The sequence below is a fragment of the Hydra viridissima genome, unplaced genomic scaffold (assembly GCF_058129835.1).
Source record: "Hydra viridissima isolate aposymbiotic clone 2 unplaced genomic scaffold, HvirCarnegie_v1 scaffold_3, whole genome shotgun sequence".
NCBI lineage: Eukaryota > Metazoa > Cnidaria > Hydrozoa > Anthoathecata > Hydridae > Hydra > Hydra viridissima.
This window is the reverse complement of record NW_028324302.1, coordinates 20,682,660-20,699,491: the sequence shown is the minus strand read 5'-3', so window position 1 is coordinate 20,699,491 and position 16,832 is coordinate 20,682,660. Positions and strand designations below refer to the sequence as shown.

At 29.3% G+C, this 16,832-nt stretch overlaps 1 protein-coding gene across 1 annotated transcript; it reads left to right on the top strand.

Annotated features, from left to right (window-relative positions):
• Window positions 1-8,951: 8,951 nt before the first annotated feature.
• On the top strand, window positions 8,952-12,186 carry LOC149891395 (uncharacterized). The gene is made up of 2 exons (XM_090082093.1): window positions 8,952-9,297; window positions 11,637-12,186. The coding sequence occupies exons 1-2, from the start codon at window positions 8,952-8,954 to the stop codon at window positions 11,822-11,824; spliced, it is 534 nt and encodes a 177-aa protein (XP_089938219.1). The 3' UTR covers window positions 11,825-12,186.
• The last annotated feature ends 4,646 nt before the right edge of the window (window positions 12,187-16,832 follow it).

Genomic DNA, 16,832 nt, shown 5'->3' with positions numbered 1-16,832 from the left:
TACTGCTCTCGAAAAACGTTGTCAGAAACATCTTCGTTAAAAAAGCGACCATTAAACTAAAATGATATTGAAAAACAAAACAAAAATATAATTTCTGCGCCTATTTAGTATGATTTCTGATTTTGTTCGATAAAAAATCATTAAAAAAATATATATATATAGTAATTTTAAGTAATGTTTTAAACACCAACCTCTCGAGGCAATCGGTGGCGAAGCTCATTTTCTGCAACTTCGAAATCTAAGTCTTCATCCGAAAAAATTAAATTCATGTTTCTACTTTAATTTTACACAGATTTTTTAAACACCAAATACTAGAATTTAAAAATATTCATAAAAATAGAATAGACAGCACAGCATACTTAATGACTAATTAAATTCATTAAGTAGGCCTAATAAATAAAAGTTACAATAAAAATTACAATTATATTACTACTATATATTAAGGATAAAAAAAGTTCGTGAATTTCAGTGACGTTTACGTTTTATGCTTTATAGCAATGGCCGAAAAAAATACAAACAGCGATAAATTCTTCGAGATTACGAACTTTTTTTCGTACGTGAAAAATTGCGTTTTTACGAAAGATTTTTTTTCTCGAAAAAAACTTCGAATTGTTTATAGCATTGGCCCCTGATGTCTATTTTTAATGCGCGTTCGACACGATAAAATGGCTAACATATATTCGTAAATAACACGTATTCTGGAAAGTTTTAAATGCGCATGTAATACCAGGAAAATATCGTATTGAATATTCTCTGGTTATCGTGTTTTACACGTGTTTACAAGAGTTTCAAATGCGAGTTTGATACTCAGTCGGCGTCGTATTGTATACCTGACTTAATACGCATCTAATGCGTATTTCTAATGCGTGTTCGACACGATAAAATGGCTAACATACATACCACAACGATACGTAATTAAACGAGTTTCTAATGCGCATTTACAACTAAATTTGCCGACTGGGAAGTTTCCAATTAGTAATTTTATAGTGAATTTCTAGTTAATTTGAAATTTTAAAGTTTCTAATTCAAAGTTTTAAATTTAAATTTCTATTTCAAAATTCTAATTTTAATATTAGCTACGTATTATTTCTTTTGATATTTTTCTATCAAGTCCTTTTTTAAATTTCTCCTATAAATTTAATTTTTTATACTTTCACTAAATTTTTCTAATTTTAATTTCTTAGTTAAATGTTTTATTTAATTTTCAATTTAAAAAAAAATCTAATTTTACCTGCTCATTTAAATTTCTTGTATAAAATTATTTTATTATATATATATATATATATATATATATATATATATATATATATATATATATATATATATATATATATATATATATATATATATATATATATATACATATGTATATTTATATGTATATATAATGACCACACGCACAATTTTGTTTATTACGAATTATTCGTAACGAATTTTATTACGTAACGAATTTTATTATTTAAAGTTTATTACGAATTATTCGTAACGAATAACTACCACCGACAGAAACCATTCTGTTTATGCGGTCATCAAAAAGCCTTTCAAAACAAAATCGCTAAGTATTACCGAGTTATCGACATTTCAGTATTCGTTGTCGAAAGAAATAATTAAATGTCGGATTTTCTACCCTACCTTCTGAATCAAAGTATCAAAAAACAATATAATTCAATATCGATGTCTTTAAGCTTGTAGATGACTAGAAAAGTTGTGCTAAACAATTTAAACCCTTATTTTTTGAAACATTCATCTTTAAGCTTAAGGACAAAATGCGTCATCATATTTTTGTCAATAATATTTTTTTCAACTTAGCCCAACTTTTGCTAAGTATTATTCAGCTTAGACAACAAATTTTCAAAAACAGTTTTTTTTAAAAAGAAGTTAAAGAAGGTAATACGAACTACCATAAAAATTTGGACTGGCCTTAAATCACCTGAGAAGGTGAAGATCATTCAAGCCAAGACCTGATCTTTTCAAGTCCAAAACTCTTCACTTCTTGGGAAAAAAGGGTCAAAAAGCGGCCCGTACCAGAAATATCAGATGCTGGCAACTCCGCAGACCTGCGGCTTATTCCAAATCAGCCTAAACAGCCTAAATGTAACTTTATTTAAAAGCATGTTTAAAGTTGGAAAGCACATTTATATTTCACATTTTCGTTACATCGACTTTTGTTGGTTTTTAAAATTAAAGTCAAAAAAATTGATTTTACCAAAATCAACAAATGTAAAAACTGGTACTTTAGTCGACTTAACACTTTCGCTGCCAACTACGAGTATACTCGTAGTAAGTTGGCGTCATTTATTTACCAACTCATAGTGAGTTGGCGTCATTTATTTGCCAACTACGAGAATACTCGTAGTAGGCCGGCGTCATGAGTTTGCCAAATACGAGTAAACTCGTAGTTATACTAACTTATTTCAAATAATTTTTGTGCATGACTGGCTTTGTCTGTTCTTTTTTTTTTCTTTCTTAGCTTCACATTTGGTTTCAGAAAATATTACATTCAAGTTTTTATTTTAAAAATCCAGGGAACCTAATTTAAATGCGGATAAATACAGAAATAGCTTAAAACAGATAAAAATAAAACATTGATACTTATTTAATTTTATTTCATGAAAATTTAAGTGTAAAACTATTCTTTTGAATGATACATTCTGAAGCATTCGCCAATACGTAACGGAGGTCTATTTTCACAAACAGCACATTTATATCGTGTTTCTTAACGTTTTATTTTAGAGCAGACTCAACATGGTTTGGTTTGGAATTTTTTCTTTTCATTCGGTGGTATTGAAGACAAGCAGTGGAAGCTATTATTGGTAATTCGAGGCACAATTTCATTCAAACGTTCACCCATTAAATCCATAACAACTAATTCTCTAAACTTAAGCAAGGAAATTGTTTTATCTACCCCATATTTGCTGTTTAGACAGTAAGCATTAAACAAAAAAGTTGCAAAGAGATGAAATGCTACTTTTTTATACCATCTAATTGTCTTTCTTAGGCAATCATAATATGATACCATTTGTTCCGCCCTATCTTCTCCTGACATATATTGATTGTAATCTTTAATAATGTTGGGTTTCATTTTCTTCTCTCCTCTTCTGCTTGTCACTTCAATCATTTGCAAAGAATGCAAGTTGCTAATCATTTGCACGTCTCTTTTGTCTTTTAATTTAGCACCCACTGCACCCTCTCTGCTTCTGCTTATAACGTCTCCCTGTTTCAGTTTAGCTTTTGTACACTCTTTTGGATTTGACTTTCGGTCAGTTCTTAAAGTACCTCAAATATATGTTTTTTGGTTTATCATGTGCTTTGTTAACTCAAAGGAATTGTAAAAGCTATCGGTGTGAAGGTGATAACCTTTTCCCAGGAATTTTTCCATTAAATCTAAAACAATAGCTCCCGTTTGACCCAACAAATGTTTATCGAGAGTTGTCTTGCCAGAGTAGATTTTTACTCTTAGCACAATACCATCTGAATCGCAAAGCTCATAGAACTTGATACCATACTTATGTCTTTTATTTTTCACATACTGCCTAAATACAAGACGTCCCTTCCAAAGCATCATGGACTCATCGATTGATATATTTTTATTTGGACAGTAGATGTTACCCATTGCATTATTTTAGTGATGGAGAAGTCCAATAATTTTACACAAGCGTCCACTACCCGAATCTTCATTGTTGATAAAACGCCAAAACCGTAATATTAGTTGGAATTTATTTCGTGATATTGTTCCAGAAAATAATGGAAATCTATATAGACTGTTCTTAGACCAATATTTTTCTAAAGACGGCATTTTGACACACCTCATATGAAGAAGAACTCCAAGGAACTGCCGCATATCTTCTGAATTTGTTGGTTTCCAATCTTTAAAACGTGAGCTTCTTCTGAGGGGACGCTGCTTATTTATTTCTTGCGTTGCGTAGCGATCATCACATTCTTCAGTGTCATTATCTTCAGAACCTGATTCTGATGCAGTCATGCTCGAAGAGGTAGTAGTATAAGCGAAAAATGAATCTGAATCTTCAATATCATCATCTTCACTATCCTCACAATCTTCCATTATCATATGTGCTAATCCAATTGTGGAATATCTATGTAGAGCTAATAGGAGATAGATAAATTTATAAATTATCTATTTATAAATAAGAAATTACTCATCTATAAAACACATTAATTAGTATACTGTGTAAAAAATTCGAAGTGCACACTAAAATGTTTTTTAATGTATTAAAAAACATCTTATTGTGCACTTTAAAATTTTTTTTTACATTTTTAATAACATACAGTATAAAATAGTTATCAAATATATTTCAGCTTCTAGTCTAAAAAACACAACAATTTAGAATTAAGAAAACAAAATATAAATTACCTTTTTTACTCATTATAACTGCCTATGTGCATGTGCAAAAAAATTGAAACACTATTTATAATAATAATGCATAAAATAAGCTACATTACTACACCTTTTCAAGATGTGATTGAGAACTTGAAAGTTGTAATTAAGAAACGTAAGATGTAATTGAGAAATACAACATTTAATTTAGAAGTCGCAATATGTAATTTAGAACATGGAAGATGTAACTAAGAAACAAAAGATGTAATTTAGAAGATGAAAGTTGTAATTGAAAAAATATAATATATATTTCAAATTACATATTGCGATTTCTTAGTTACATTTTGGGTTTCTCAATTATATTTTAAAGTATCTTAATTACATGTTGTGTTTCTTAATTACATATTGCGACTTCTAAATTCATGTTGTATTTCTCAATTACATCTTAAGTTTCTTAATTACAACTTTCAAGTTCTCAATTACATCTTAAAAAGATGTAGTCACCGCAATGAGTTATACTCATTACGGTGTTACGAGTTCTTCGGCATTGGAGAAAAAAATTCCTTCTCTATTGCCAAGCTACGAGAATATTTGTAGTGCTTTTTTTTTGTCAGTTATATTCAGAATAAAAAATACTATAGAATTATTTTAGATTAAAAGTATTTTATTTATTGAAATGTTGATATCTAGCCTTGGCAATGAGAGTGAAACCACGTAAAACAGCCTCGGCAAAGATTAATCATTGTAAACATTATGGCTAGGCAAAGAAATAACGCATAGTTTAAAATGGCTTGGCAGCGAACATGGGCGCCGGCAGGATTTTTTTCAAGGGGGGGCAAAATAAAATTCAAAAGTGATATTTCAAAAACTACATAAATGCATCAATTAAGCAAGTCATTTTATTAGACCAGTGACAACAGAAAATTAAAGAAAATATAAAAATAAAAACACAAGAGTTAAATCATTGTTATTCAGTAAATAGAAATTGTGGTCGTCTGCGTTCACTGGCAAACTTATTTACAATTTGTTCCAAAAATTCAGATTTTCTGGAGCGTAATTTTTTACGATGCACGCTCAGCATGCAAAGCCCAGACAAACGCTCATAATGCTAATAATGCTTAATTATACCAAATAATGCTAAATTATATAATAATATAATGATTTGTTAAAAAACATTGATTTATTAAATACAAACTAGACATATTCCAAAAAACAAAACCAAAATTAAAATGCAGCAGGTTAATTCAAGTTAATAAAATTAAATATATATAATTGTAATAATCAACATTTAGCTAGCAAAAAACACAAGGTAATAGTATTATTAAAATGAATATAACACAATAAATAAGAAAAAAATAAATAAAAATACAATACAAACAAGAAACATTTTGCCAACAAACAAAAAAACAACAGCATAAAAAAGTAAATGAAACTGACACAAAAAATAATTTAAAAAATTTGATCACTGCATCCAATTCTTTCTTCGTCAGTTCGAAGTTTATTTGTTTGAGTAAGAACTTTGTTATTGTAATTCGATTTCTTTTTTTTTATTATTATTTCCTTTATTTTCCTTTTTTTTTCTTCTCTTTTTTTTGCTTTCTATACTTCTCCTTTATCTATGATCTGTTTCTATCATATTTTTTTAAAATCTTTCATTCAAACATCTTTTTTTTAAAATATAAAATATGCCTTTATAAAAAAGCTTCCGCCATCGCACAGTGGGCTAATTTTCAAAAAAGCTGGCCAAAAGTCAAAAAAAAAAATCACTATTGTGATTTTATTATTTTGAAACTACATAAACAAAGCCCTGTTGCATTTAATTGTATAAGAAAAAATTGTATAAATTTTAAAGTTACCTAAATCTACGCAGTTAAACATCTGTTATTTAAAACACTTAATAGGCATTTTAAAAACAAAAAAAAAATGTGGTCAAATAAGTATCGTTTACAAAAAAGTTATTTATCGTTACTAAAAAACTAACTATGGACGATACTATTCAAGGTATTTATATAATATTTTAGTAAAATGTTTTATATTATTTCTCTAAATTTTATGCGAAAAGTGCGAACAAAAAAGTACAGAATAAAGTTTATTTATTTTCTTTAACCTATTTTTCAAGCATTGAAAAAGTAGTGAACCCGCGAGATTCCGCTTAGTTATAATTTGGATGTTGTTCATAAAAGTGTATTCTAAAGATTGATTAAAAGAAAAGGCACCTATTTTTGCCTATTACTTCATTAACTTATATTGTGTAGTGCTAGTCGTGTTTTTTAGTAAACAAAATGGCGGTGTTTTGTTTTCTTTACAAAATCAGTCAAATTGTATATAGATATAGTTATTATGTTTCTTGAGAAACTGATTTTGTTAAGTGCAATAAAACTACAAAAAAATTAGTAGCACACATGGATTCGCTTTTTTGAATGTTTTTTGCATCTTGGGTATAAACTTGGAATAAAAAAATGGCAAGCACGTTCTGACATTGAAAAAAGTATAATATTACAACAAAAATTGTTAATCCAGAATGCTTTTAAGCTGCAGCTAGGGTTAATAGTTGATCGACCGAAACCAGGATGTGGTAATACAAATGACGGAAATATAGCTCGAAGATTTTTTAAAAACTCACAAGTGTCTGCTGATATTTTAGGAGTGGATTTAGAACTAATAAATCGGTTTCATGTAATTTTACAGGTATTATCTAGTGGCTTTCCAATAGACGCAGACAAACTCGATAACTATTCTACCGGAACTGCACTACTTTTTGTTGAAAAGTATCCTTGGTACAACATGCCTACAACAGTACACAAAGTACTTATTCATGGAGCCTTAATAACAAAAACAGCAATACTACCCATAAGACAACTATCTGAGGATGCACAGGAATCGAGAAACAAAGACTTAAAAAAATATCGCGAAGATTTCTCCAGGAAAAATTCCAGAAAAAATACAATGCGTGACGTTTTTTGCAGACTTCTGGTTTCGTCAGATCCTGCAATATCTTCACTTTTAAAATCTCATGCAAAAGTTTGCAGATCTTTGTCTTCTCAAGCTTTACAAATGTTATTACCTCCGGAGATTAACGAAAACTCTGAAACTCTTTCGTCTGTGATTGAGTTTATCAACAGTATTTCAACAATAAATGATTCAGATGACAGTGGTGATTTATTTTAAAGTAATATAAATGAAACAATTATGATAAATGATGCAAATAAAAGTTTTCCTTGTTTTCCTTGAACAAATAAACAAGTAGAATAAATAATGAATTTTTCAATTTATTTTTTTTAACATTGCGGCATAATAATACAGTCATAATACATTATATATCGGTATTATATATAATGTTTATATATGTAATGTAAATAATACATTAGTCTATAGAACTTAAATGTCGAATTAGAACTAATTGGTTAAATACGAAAGCCCAAAGGCATTTCTAATGATTAATGTTTTTAAAACACCCCCATTTTGGATCTACCATTATTGAATTTTGGTACACTTATGTCAAATTCAAAGTTGGGAATTCAAAAAAATGCTTTACAGAAATTTTCCATTAATTATAATCATTTTTTGACTTTTGGCCAGGTTTTTTGAAATTCCGCCCATTGTGCATCGTGGAAGTCATTGCATTTTATAGTAATATTTCATTTAAACTATTGTGATTTACATTACGGTGAGTAAACTATAAATGAGTTAAATTAATAAGATATCGAAATAAACAGTTAAAAGAAATTTTGTGAATATCAAAACTTGTTATTTTGCTTTTCCAGGGGGGGGAGAACTGCCCCACCTTGCCCTTGCTTGCCGGCGCTCATGGCAGCGAACGTGTTAACTAATACGAACTCCAAAGAGCAAAAACTGACCTCAACTACCTTTGCTGTAAAACGTACCTTTACTTTAATAAGTGACTTTTAATAATTTAAGAATACTAAATCCAAATCTGAAAGCAATTTTACAAAAATTTTCAAAAAAGGTTAATTTTAGCAATTTGGGTTTAAAAGAAAGTACCATCAATGAGTGCAAAAAAAAAAACTTTGAATTCCGGAGTTGGATTAATCGACTTAGAAATTTGAATTGGAAAATCGAAGCCGAAATTTAAAAGTTTCGAAATTTTGACGAAGAAATTTTTTGACACCCGTAATGCGTGACAACTTCATTTTGATTATGCATTATTATATTGGGCTTTCACCGCTTGCAATAAACTTATTTTTAATGTTCTAATGAACATGAAGTTATGTTAATTGGTTGTTCTTTTTTTTTTATCTGATGCCTCATGATTTATTGCTTACCCTACTCAAATAAACTTTTACATAACTGAAGAAGTTCCATCTTAAAAGATGTTACTTGTCAGGAGCCAACACAAATTGAAGTGGTTTCAATCAAATGTTAACTATTACATTGACAAAAAACAATTCAAACTTGGGCTTTGTATTAGTGGAGTAATTTTATGTATAAAGCAAGGGCTAAATTTAGCTAGAAGGATTAGCATGTCTGGGAATTCTAAGAATCCAGCTATTAAAGCTTTACACAACCACTTAAAGTTATATTTAAATTGTGGTCTTTGGGTCAGAGCTGAATTTTCAATCTTACTACCCTTATCAACCTTACTACTTTGTTAAAAATGATTTCAATATTATGCTTGCGCAGCATAGGCTATAGTGCTGTTTTAAAAGCAATAGATGTACTTACAAAAGAATATAATGTAAAAGTTACCAACTTGGATATACAATTTCCGATACTTTCCAAAGATAATGTGTGTGCGCAGTTTAAAGCAGCTATTTTGATGCATCCAAGTATTAAGTTAGCAATATTTGATCACATAACTAGTGCATCTTCTGTAGTTTTGCCAATTCATGAGCTTGGAATCATATGCAGAAAGTACAATGTGATTTCAGTTGTTGATGGAGCCCATGCACCAGGGCAATTATTTCTGGACATAGAGACATATGATGTTGATGTTTATTTAGGTATTTCAGGTGTTTACAACAGTAAAAGTACTAACAATCTGTATAAGTATGTTTGCATTATCTATATTGTTGACAATCCTTTATTATTTATGCTTGTCCTGCATTTGGAATTGTAAAATAATTGGCAAGAGGTGCGATCTTTTAAAAAATGATAATATTTAATTTTCTCTTCAAAAGAAAATAGTGAAATTCTAAAAAGCTAATTCAGTTTATACTTTTTTTTTTACAATGATATAGGGCCTTTTATTCATTTAAATTAATATATAAAAATTGTTGTTATGGGTTTCTTAGGCACTTTCTCTATTAGCTTTACTATACTTAACTAGTAGCTTTAATAAGTAATAACACTTTTACACTGTTTCTGCAAAAAGACGTTCAATGTTTTCATAGAGTTTAGGTCACTGGTTTTTAGTTTTTAAACTTAAACCAAATGTTTAAACAAAGTTTACTTTAAAGCATTATGCTACTTTTAATTCAAAATCAACTAAAATAAGGGAAAAGTAAGTCCTTCTATTTTTACATCTTCAATTATGAAGTTTTATATCCTTATGAGTGAATGTGATAATAAAACTCCATTTGCTAAATTATAATATTATAAATTTAAAAGTATGTTATTTCCTTTTAACTTGTTATCAAGAAAGTAGTCCAAAAAATGTGCAGGTGAATAGCATGAAAATATGTAGTGTAATTAGTAACCAGACTAGTCTATGGATAGACTTACAACACAGACAGACAATTCTGTATGTTGTAATGGACACAACAAATGTTTAATTTTTTGTCCTTGTTGTGTCTATCAAATTTTTGATGGTGTCCTAAGATTGCTCAGTTAAAAAATAATTTTCACTTCATAAGTCTACAAAGCATAACTTTTTGTCTATTTGGTGTCTATGATTTTGTCTAAATTTACTTGATTTCATAAAACCAGAAATATTGATTTTTGCCAATAAAATCTAAATTACCCAAAAAATCCCTTAGAAACATAAAAGAAAATATACGATACATTATATTTGAATTTTATTTCATGGTAAAAATGACTTTTATGGTGACAAATTTAAAGTGGTGACAAATTTTAGGACGGAATTTTTAAAATAATTTTATTGAAGGTGATAAAGATTTTAGTGACTAAGGAAAATTTTTTAAATGATAAACTTACCTTCAACTTTTTTGAAGTAATCCCAAACTGGAGAGGGCATTTTAAAAATAAATTTTCACGCACATTCACTGAGAATTGAAAAACAACTGAACTGAGTAATTAATGAACTTCAATTGAGCACAAAATAGTCCATTTTGAGGTTTTTAAATAGACATTAACTTTTTAATCAACAGCACACGCTGGACAAAAAATTAAAAAATGAACTTCTGTTAGAAAAATTGTATTTTTAATTTTGTGCTCGTTTTCAGTTTTTGAAACGATGCTGCAGTGAAAATTTAATTACTCGTTATAAGTCCAAATTATATATGAAATAGATCTTCTATACCTCATTAAAAAATCGAGATTGTTCATTTAGTGTCCGTTTTTAAAATGATTGTCTAGAAAGACAAACATTTTTTATAGACAATTCATTTTTGATAGTTGTAATTAAAATTGTTGCAATTAGTGCTTTGTCGAAGTCTATTTTTGTCCTTTTATAATAAGGCCATTAGAGATTGTCTGGTTGCTAAGTGTAATACATGATTAGAATAATGCCTTACTTACTTTAGAAAGGAGGTAATAGATTTTGATAATAGATATTTACTTACTTTAATTGTCATAATAAGGCCTTAATTAAATAAAAAAATTTTACAAAATTATCAACAACACTATTTAATTTAGTTTTTTTCAAACTAATCAGCAAAAATTGTTCTCTTTTCTTTTTTTTAAGATGTGGCAAATAGCACAGGTAAAACAAGCTCGACCAAATCGACCAATCTCTTAAGTGTTAATTGCAAGCATTTTACATAATGAAATGTTTTTTTCTAATCATTCTGCTCTAATGTTTCAAAACATCATGTGTAACTTTTAAATATTATATTAAATGTATTTTTCAAAAGTTATTTTTTATTCTTAAATTATTTAAGTTATTTGTGTTACTTTTAATTTTTTACTTATTATTATCTTATACTTGCACTTTTATATATATTCTTTTTGTTTTTATTCCTATTTTCTATACTATAATTTTAGATAAAGTATTGATAAAATAAGATAATGTAAAGAAATCGTATTAGTTTCAAGTTACAAATCGTGTTAGTGGAAATGTCATTTAATAAAAATATTAGTTTAATTGTATTAGAAAGAATATTAATCATGATAGTAATGATCATATTTGTTTTTATATTTTATATTATTATATATTTTTTAGGAAATCTCCATAAATGGTATTACACACCTAAAGATTGTGGATTTATGTATGTAAAGAGTGAGTTGCATGACCAAATGCAATCCTCATTGGTTTCACACCATGCCTATTTGACATTTCATCAGCGATTCAGAAGTCAAGGAACAAAGAGTTACTCAGCCATCCTTACTGCTAGTTATGCTGTTGGATAATTTAAGGAAAATATTGGTGGAATCGTGAGTTGCATAACTTATTAGCTAATAGATTTTATGTTAAATATGTTTAAAACTGCATACATTGTTTGAAATTACCAAAAATGACTTATTAAAGAAATAAGCTTTTCAATGATAAAAATCAAAATGTTTGGCACATACCTATAACTTCTGACCATATACAAGCAAATAACCACTGTTGTCAGAGACTATTGATGTGTTTAAAAATAGGCTACATTGGAATAATAACTCATGTCAAATGTTGATGGAAGGATGAGTACAAGCCGTCCAAGTCATTTTTGTACAAATCAATGAAATTCTAAGAAAAGTAACATGACCAGCTACCTGCATTCCAAACAACAAAAATGGCGACGTAGATAAATCAAATGTCAAAGAAAAGCCGAAGAAAAAACAAAATACTGGTCGAAAAAAGGAGTCGAGATTTCTTCATCATCTATAATGGCAACTAGCCATTATAGATGATAATGAAACTACGTCAATTTTTGCTTCTTCGAAAAATCTTTTGACAAAACAAAGAATTATTTTGAATTTGGAGCTTTTTAGACTTACTTTAGCTATGGCGTTTATAACTTTTTAGCGTCATTTTTTTGCATTTGGCGTCATTAGGTAAACTTTTTAGGATACTATCCTTCCTAGTTGTCGATTGTTCATAACCAACTTTATTTAAATGGAACCAACTCTTCAATAAACTCTAATTATGAATTTATGGTCTATACTGTCTGGTACGCATATCTATTGTATTTTGTTCACCCAACTTTTCATTGATCAACATATTTTTAACATCAGGTTGCACATTGAAGTGTTCAGAAATCAACTGATCTGTTTTTTTTCTGATTATCAATTTTTAATTTAAAGATATTCCTTTTTTAATAAAGATGATTATTTAAAACAATTCCTAGCTTAACATGCTTTTTGTGTTTTTGTTCATTACAAATTTACTTTATGACAAGCATGCGAGAAACGAACGGGAGAATCCTTCTTGGCAATGATCCATCGGATCCCAGAATCAGTTAATATGAATTTATATTTTTTTGACACCTCCTAACACACTGTTCATTTCATCTCGTGCCCCTGGCCTTCTTTGTTTAGTATATGACATTTAAGTTCATCAATTATGTAATGTGTTTTTGATCATACTTCTTTCAACTGTCTATACTTTGCTAATTCACACAGCACACTAGCAAAATTTTCTTATGAAACAAAATTATCATTGAGGGCTTTTGAAACAATATCACTTATAGGCGCTTAGGCTTGCCCCTGCTACCATTTTTATCTCTTCATGTTTTTCACCCTTCTTTATCACCTATTTATTAAAAAAACACCTTCTAAACTTAAAAAGCCCAAACCAAAGCTTTTGCCTCCATATCTATTACAAGTAGTGTTGCTACAGTTGTAAATAATAATCCAACACCAGCTACACCTAATTCCAAAGATACTTAAACTAGTGCTGTATCTGGATTGCCAGTTCCATCAGAAATTCTATGGTCATTCTTACTCAATCTTTCTCAAATAATTCTTTCTGCTTTTAATGAATGTTAAATTACGTTAATTTGCTGTATTCTATGACCATACCCAACAACATGAGCATTTTCAATACTTTTGCTAACTGCAGTATGCTGTTTTGTTGCAGTATTCTTAGGCACGTTTCTAATATCAGTAGTACAAGATAAATACTTTTAACTTCTTTCATCTCCATTTTTATATATAACGAAATAGTTAAATCACATCGTGTTAAGTAATGTAACATACAAATTCCATTACCCTTTTCAGTTGATACATCCATATCTACAGTTTTATCTCCTTTCCAAAAAAACGTTTGGGGATTGCAATTTGTCTGGTACCTCTAGACGCTAAATTAATTGTTTAGAGTAAAAAGTTATCAATTCTTTAAAGAATCATACCTAAAAATAGTATTGAACTAAATGGACTATCTGGTTTAAACTAATTCCAGATCCTCGACGTGAGCTTCAAAATTTGACATCCAACACATCCATCACTTTTAAAGTATAAGCCAATCAAATTACCAACCAATTTTTGAGCACCAGCATTAGCAAGACTAGATAGGGCGCTAACTCCAAGGGCTTGCAATTCAGCTTTTTCAATTTTTGTTAGAAGCTGGCTGCGAGCCTGCTAGTGCATTCAAAATATTTATACAGCTATTCACGAAAGTTTAAACGATTGCAGAATTTTCAAATCTAATCTTCGGTTTTTCTTGAATAAAAATCTTACGGAAATAGATATCAAAATAATTATTTTTCCAATTTGGTAAATAGGTTATTTGTTAATACAATAAAAAAAAGTAGGTTTGACTCATTACCGTTTACTCAGAAATTTCATTAAAAGGTAAGTGATACAAATTAAGAGGTTTCATAAAAGTCTAAACGATTTTATTTAGGATCAATGATTTGCTAATTAATTGATAAATCTGCTGCGAAATTTTTTTTTTTTAATTCATTAAAAATCAAATTAAAATATTGTGAATTTCAAATTAATTTCAATTGCGTGCAAATGGGTCGAAAATCAGTTTCTAGTGACATCAAATCGCAAGTTATTGGTATGGCGCGGACAAAAAATCACACAAATGTTCAAATAGGCAAAATACTTAACATTTCTGAATATTGCATTAGAAAAACCATCAAAACCTGGGAACTTACCAAGGACGTCTCCGACATGCCGCGTACTGGGAGACCATCCAAACTCAGCAACCGTGACAAAAATGGTATATTCAGAATGAGCAGAGAAAACCCCAGACTCAGCTACAAAAAAGCTAGCCCAAATCTTCAATGAGTCAAAAAATAATCCAAAAGTTAGCAGAGAGCTCGTGAGAAGAAGATTGTCGGACAAACGTATTGGAATGTACATAGCTGCTAGAAAACCTATTCTTTCAATGACGGATAAACGTAAACGACGAGTGTGGTCCAAAGAAAGGCTGGACTGGTCTGTAGAACAGTGGGCAAAAGTTATTTGGAGTGATGAAGCTAACTTTCAAGTTGTAAACCGCAAGGGAAGAATCAATGTCAAAAGATTTGCAACTGAGAAATATTCAGACAGGTTTTTGCAACATCGTCGACATAGCGGTGGAGGTTCGGTTGGCATCTGGGGATGTTTTTCTCACAAAGGTATAGGCTTCTGTGAGCTGTATGAAGGCCGAATTAATCAATACACCTACATTGGAAACGTGTTTAGTTCCATCAATCAGACACTTGTATGGCAGAAGCAAGCAATTCATCTTTCAACAAGACGGGGCTTCAGCTCATTCAGCACACTCAATCAAATAATATTTTTTGAAAAATAAGTTCAATGTGATGCCCTGGTGCCCAAGATCACCAGATCTCAACCCAATTGAAAATATTTGGTCTTGGATCGACAATCAACTGACATACCATGAAATTCAATCAACTCAGCATTTAAAGCAACTTTTGAACGAGTACTGGCTGAAGGTACCTCGCGTGATGTGCATGAAATTAGTTGAATCAATGCATAAACGAGTTTATCTTTGCTATAAAAACAAAGGAGGACACTTCAAATATTAATTTCGCTTTTTTTTTTTATTTTTTGTTCGAATGTTGCAATTCGTTTAAACTTTTGTGCTTCTTATTTTTCCTATAAGATTTTTTGTAATAGCTTTTTTCTAACTAAATATTAAAATTTTTATAACATTTTTATATTCATTTTAAAGCTTATTACTTTTTCTTTAATAAACAAAAAAAATTAAGTTGATATCATTTTACAGTTTTTTTTTATTAAACAAAAACCAAACATACTTGATAAAAATTCTGCAATCGTTTAAACTTTCGTGAATAGCTGTATACTACGTTCATATTTGTAATGTTGTGTTTTTTTCGTTTTAATATGAGCCCCTTTACCGAATATTATATAACTTTACTTTTGGCGTCTTATGGAAGTAAACAAAAAAAAAATTGCATTCTCAAGCATAATTTGTTGTGGAAGCGTGATATTATTCTGTGCAAGATAAATAAAACCTGAATTCTATGTTTTCTACGAGTGTAATATGCTTCACATTTTTTGTGACTTTCTATTAACACATCAAAAATGATTACATTTTTGTTTTCTTATAATAAATCTCTTGGGTCTAGAACGTCTACTCTTAATTCAAAAAACTGCATTTAATGTCCCATTTTCTTCTTTTTTTTTTTTTTTTTTTTTGTTGCTGTTGCATCGATAAGTGAAAAAATAGGTATTATTGCTATTATAATTACTTATAATTACTTATAGCTCTAATTACTTATAATTATAACTACTTATAATTATAATTACTTAACTATTATCCAAAAATTTAGATCTTCTTAAGTATTTCTCTTGAAGCACTCTCTTCACAATTCCAAACTCATACTGAAAAAGACTTTTCCTAAAAATCATTAGCCAATTATAATGAAGTCATCCAGGGTTAATAAGCAGATAGAGTAACAGCGTTGTTTTCCCACACCAAAATTTACGAAATATTAACACTCTTATACTACTAGGTAACAAAGAACTATTTTTTCTCTTTGATGAAACATCATTTCACGAATACTTTTTAATGCTCTTTTTTAAATGCGTCAAAACTTAAAAGTTGATAAATTTTACTTCCGAACAAACCTATGTAAAATATAAAATGCACGCTGATAAAACCAATGACAAATTTAAAATACGCGCTGATAAAAGCAACAACAGATTTGAAAATGAAAAACTTTAAGCGAGTAGGGTAACGATCGGCAAAATGAGACACTTAAGCACTAATTTATCTAATACTTTTGAAAAAATAACTTGATATTTTTCAAATCTTCTACCATCTTACTTGAAGCTTACAAAATATGAGTTGCAAAACTGCAGTGGTTTAGTCACCAGAGATCATTTATTGACAGCACCTATCCTTTCTCATTTTGCCCCGCATAGGGGCAAAATGAGACAGATTTTTTTTTAGTAAATTAAATAAATAAAGATAAACAAAACAGATCTTTAAGAGGATTGGCAAGAAATACATTTT

Coding starts and splice junctions, on each gene's coding strand:
- LOC149891395 (XM_090082093.1), top strand. CDS start 8,952: ATGATTTCAATATTATGCTTGCGCAGCATAGGCTATAGTGCTGTTTTA. Junction 9,298..11,636: donor TGATGTTGATGTTTATTTAG/GTATTTCAGGTG, acceptor TATATTTTTTAG/GAAATCTCCATAAATGGTAT.